The sequence below is a fragment of the Ctenopharyngodon idella genome, chromosome 9, assembly GCF_019924925.1.
Source record: "Ctenopharyngodon idella isolate HZGC_01 chromosome 9, HZGC01, whole genome shotgun sequence".
Taxonomy (NCBI): domain Eukaryota; kingdom Metazoa; phylum Chordata; class Actinopteri; order Cypriniformes; family Xenocyprididae; genus Ctenopharyngodon; species Ctenopharyngodon idella.
The window spans coordinates 24,560,464-24,564,658 of NC_067228.1; the positions used below are offsets into that span (position 1 = coordinate 24,560,464).

Genomic DNA, 4,195 nt, shown 5'->3' on the forward strand with positions numbered 1-4,195 from the left:
GAGTGTCTGGAATATTTTTCACACACAAAATGGGAACTTCTGGAGAACTTCCGAACACAAAAAGACCAGTCTGAGAAATGAGAACAAAAGTAAGCAAATTCACTACTAACACAACACAAAGGAACTTGAGCTAACCACTTTTCATTTATTTGTTTGTTTATTTGTTCGTATATTATTATTATATTTTATTAGTGCATTTTTGCTACATTAGTGTTACCTATGCATTCATGTAAAAAGCATATGATGTGCTTAAATAGACTGATATAATAACGATTAGCATGATATAAGCATTAGCCTATTTAAATATATCAAGTACATTTTCTGACAAATTAACAAATCTGTGCATTTAATATTATAGTTTCATTATATTTCTGGGCAATAAATTATTGAACGATGCACTGTTATAATTTATAACGTAATTGGCTAAACCACGTTATTGACTTTTAATAATAATGGACTTTTATTAGTGAACAGCGGTCAACGGAACCGGAAGTTGGTCCTTCAGAATAATAGACACGGATCTATCCACACTTTTGTTCCTACAGGAAGCGTACAGTGTCGTCTGATTAAAAACTGATTATTTCGCTCAGAAAGTTGTATTCGTGTTCGAAGACAATTGACACGTAATTATTTTAATTCATTTTAAATAAGTAAATGTGCTTCCATTGATTTAGTGTAACATTGGACAACGAAAGCCCACAAAATTTGAATGTTTTCAAGGTTTTATTTTCTTGGATAGTGTTGACAATGGTGTGACAATTACGTTTTTGAAAGGCAGAAACAAGCACAGACCTATGTGCTATGACACACACTAACATAATGCACATGTAAGAATCACTGTCAGGCGGACTGTATTCTTCTGCACTGCTGCTTCTTCTGTTGCTCCAGCCATCACAGAAACTAGATATGGCTCAGGATTTCCTCCCAGGCATGGAGAGCTCTGCTATCTCTGTCTTGAAGAGAGCTGTGGAGCTTGATCACAGCTCACGCTTTCAGGAATCTCTGGTGTGCTACCAGGAAGGGATCCAGCTCCTGTTGGATGTACTGAAAGGTATGCCAAAAGTTTAGGAATGGTAAATGTGCTTTTTGCTGATGGATTTAAATGGAAGTCTAAATATAATCACTGTTTTTTTAGCTGTTAAAGATGATTCAAAGAAGGTCCACTACAGAGAGAAGATCAAGGGCTACATGGACCGAGCAGAACAGATCAAAGTCCATGTGAACAAATTGAAAGAAGGTAAAGAAGTGGTTTGAACCAGGGATTTTAAACTGCAGGCTCAGGGGGCCGCAATGGAGTGCTAGGGTCAGTGTTGGGAAATTTTACGTTTAAAAGTAATGTGTTACAATATTGCATAGGGACAGGACAGCTGTCAGTCAATAAATTGGAAAACAAAGTAACTTGTTTTACTTATTCGATAAAGTAACTCAGATATTTGTTGTAAATGTAAAAATAATGCATTACTGTACTAGTTAATTGAAAAAGTAATCTGATTACTTAACTCACGTTACTTGTAATGCGTTACTCCCAACACTGGCTAGGATAGTCTCGCGTAGCCAGACTTTCAGATTGACGGCAGAAGGTCTGGTCTCCATCGCAGCTTTCATTGGCCAAGAACTGCTCAGAGGCTGTCTGACTGACATGTAATGTAACCAATCACAATTTGTTTTGTTCAGCATCATGTTTAGGGGCATGAAAATGTAACGTCTACGTCCCTACAATAACAGACCAGCGTGTAAAAATCTTGGACATATTTTAAAGAGTTTATGTTGTGAAATTCATATACTTAACATACTTTTGAAAATCCAGCATTTAGTTGATCCTGATAAGCGCTCATTGTCACAGTTGTTAAAGGATTAGTTCACTTTCAAATGAAAATTAGCCCAAGCTTTACTCACCCTCAAGCCATCCTAGGTGTATGTGACTTTCTTCTTTCTAATGAACACAGTCAAATATATATTAATAAATATCCTGGAAGGCGGAAGGTGGCCGTTAAAAAATGTGACACATGCTGGAATTCCTGTATAATCAGATCAGATGACGGCTTCGAAACTACTGAAAAAAAGTTTATAGAAAAACTGTGTAAAAAATAAATAAATAAATACATTTGGTTAAAGTAATAAATAAAAAAATTTAGTGCTGTCAAGCAATTAATCGCGATTAATTGCATCCAAAATAATATATATTTAAGAAATATTTACGTGTGTATATATATTTATATATAATTTATGTTATATTTAAATATAAATATTTTATATATAAATATATTTTTTGTTAAATATATTCATGCGTGTGTGTGTGTGTGTGTGTGTGTGTGTATGTGTGTGTGTATATATATATATATATAATAAAAATACACACATATGTGAACACAAACTTTTATTTTGGCTGCAATTAATCATGATTAATCATTTGACAGCACTAAAAAATTTTATTAAAAAAATAATACCATTTTAATTTAAATAAATAATGCATCTAACAGTACAGTACTATGAGTAGAAAAAAATGTAATAATGTAACAAAATATAAACTATATTTTTCAACTAATACTTTACACATATTTATAATACTACTTTTTCACAGTATAAATTGGGTGTCGAAAATATATAGCTGCCTTTTAAATTTTAGAGCGGGGATGATCATATTTGGGGGTGTGTGGAATCTAAATGATTGAAACCCCCTGGTTTAAACAACCTTTACTATTCACATTGACTGTTCATTTTTCTCATTGTTATCTCATCTGTCAGAGGGTAAATACCATGAGCAGATAAGGATAGCTGACAGCTCCACTGGTTTCAGCTACGAATCCCTCTTTAAACCATACATCAGAGACGGACTGACTGAAGTCTGGGTGGAGGACCCCTATGTACGGCATGTCCATCAGGTAGAAACTACAGTGACGCTCCTAGATTTAGGAGTCAATTAAATGCTGAGATACATAAGAACTGTATCACAGAGTGAAACACATTACAAATGTTTTGCTTTGCAGTTGTATAATTTTCTTCGTTTCTGTGAAATGCTGCTGAAATGTCCATGTAAAGTAAAGACGATTCACCTTCTGACCTCACAGGATGAGGTAAAGTTTTATCATATTGTTCATCAGTGGTATAATTTGACATACATTAGCTTAATCATGTGGGGTTTTTTTAGGACAGCTCCGCTCAACAAACCAATGCCCTGGCAGAAATAAAACAGTCACTACAGAGTCAAAATATCTGTCTGGACATTCAGTACTCCTCTACTATTCATGACAGGGAGATCAGGTACATCATTCTCTCAGTGACTGTATATTACAGCAAACACACTGGGGCATAATGTCATAACATTGTCTGTATATTCTATGCATTCATTTTGTTTCCTCAGGTTTAATAATGGTTGGATAATTAAGATCGGCAGGGGACTCGATTATTTCAAAAAACCAAAGGTACCACCTAAATTAAACAGTTATCAGGCTTGCATAATCATCTTCAGTAAGCATTTATACCTGTGAAGTGTTCAAAGAAGAACCTACTATTTGTGAGTGTTTGCATAATAGATATATAAAAATGTTCTCTCTTTTTTTTTTTTTTTTTTTTAAGGGTCGCTTCTCTCTAGGATACTGTGATTATGATTTGAGAGAGTGTCATGAGACCACTGTGGACATTTTTCATACTAAACACTCTAAGAAGACTGATTAAAAAGCTTGCCTCAAAAGCTTCTGTATGGCATATTTATGGGACTTAATTTCATATGCAGTCCTCACATACCTACCTGGACGACTGGAAATGTGCCTTTTGGAGCTTTTTAATTATGCAAAAGAACAAATTTTATTGTCTTTTTTTATAATGTGCTGATATGAATTGCAGGGGAATATGCAGAGGCTCCTGAGACCTACTACTCTTGCTTCATTGCTTCTATTCTGCTGTTTTTATACATTCTACACACTGATATTGGTGTTTATTATCTGGTCTGCCTCTTTAATTATGGTAAAAAACCGTTGTAATCCGTTGTAAATAAGTTAGTAGTGTGTAAAATATGTTCGTCAAGCCAATATGTGCCCTTAATAAAAAATGTTTTGTAAAAGGCTATTGTTTTTACTGACTATGCTGATTTCGATTAAATATATATTCTGTACAACAGCAGCGCCACCCTGTGTTCACTGAGTGAACCTTCAGTCATCCTATAAAAGGGAATGATTTGCCTTATATTACACCTTGT

At 34.4% G+C, this 4,195-nt stretch overlaps 1 protein-coding gene across 1 annotated transcript; it reads left to right on the forward strand.

Annotated features, from left to right (window-relative positions):
* Nucleotides 1-487: 487 nt before the first annotated feature.
* Nucleotides 488-4,060, forward strand: mitd1 (MIT, microtubule interacting and transport, domain containing 1). The gene is made up of 7 exons (XM_051905672.1): nucleotides 488-1,051; nucleotides 1,136-1,237; nucleotides 2,746-2,882; nucleotides 2,988-3,074; nucleotides 3,149-3,261; nucleotides 3,362-3,422; nucleotides 3,577-4,060. The coding sequence occupies exons 1-7, from the start codon at nucleotides 907-909 to the stop codon at nucleotides 3,673-3,675; spliced, it is 744 nt and encodes a 247-aa protein (XP_051761632.1). The 5' UTR covers nucleotides 488-906; the 3' UTR covers nucleotides 3,676-4,060.
* Nucleotides 4,061-4,195: the final 135 nt, after the last annotated feature.

Excerpts from the sequence above, each read along its gene's own strand:
- mitd1 (XM_051905672.1), top strand. The coding sequence starts at position 907 with ATGGCTCAGGATTTCCTCCCAGGCATGGAGAGCTCTGCTATCTCTGTC. Across the intron at positions 3,075-3,148 it reads TTCTGACCTCACAGGATGAG|GACAGCTCCGCTCAACAAAC; the intron begins GTAAAGTTTTAT and ends GGGTTTTTTTAG. Across the intron at positions 3,423-3,576 it reads ATTATTTCAAAAAACCAAAG|GGTCGCTTCTCTCTAGGATA; the intron begins GTACCACCTAAA and ends TTTTTTTTTAAG.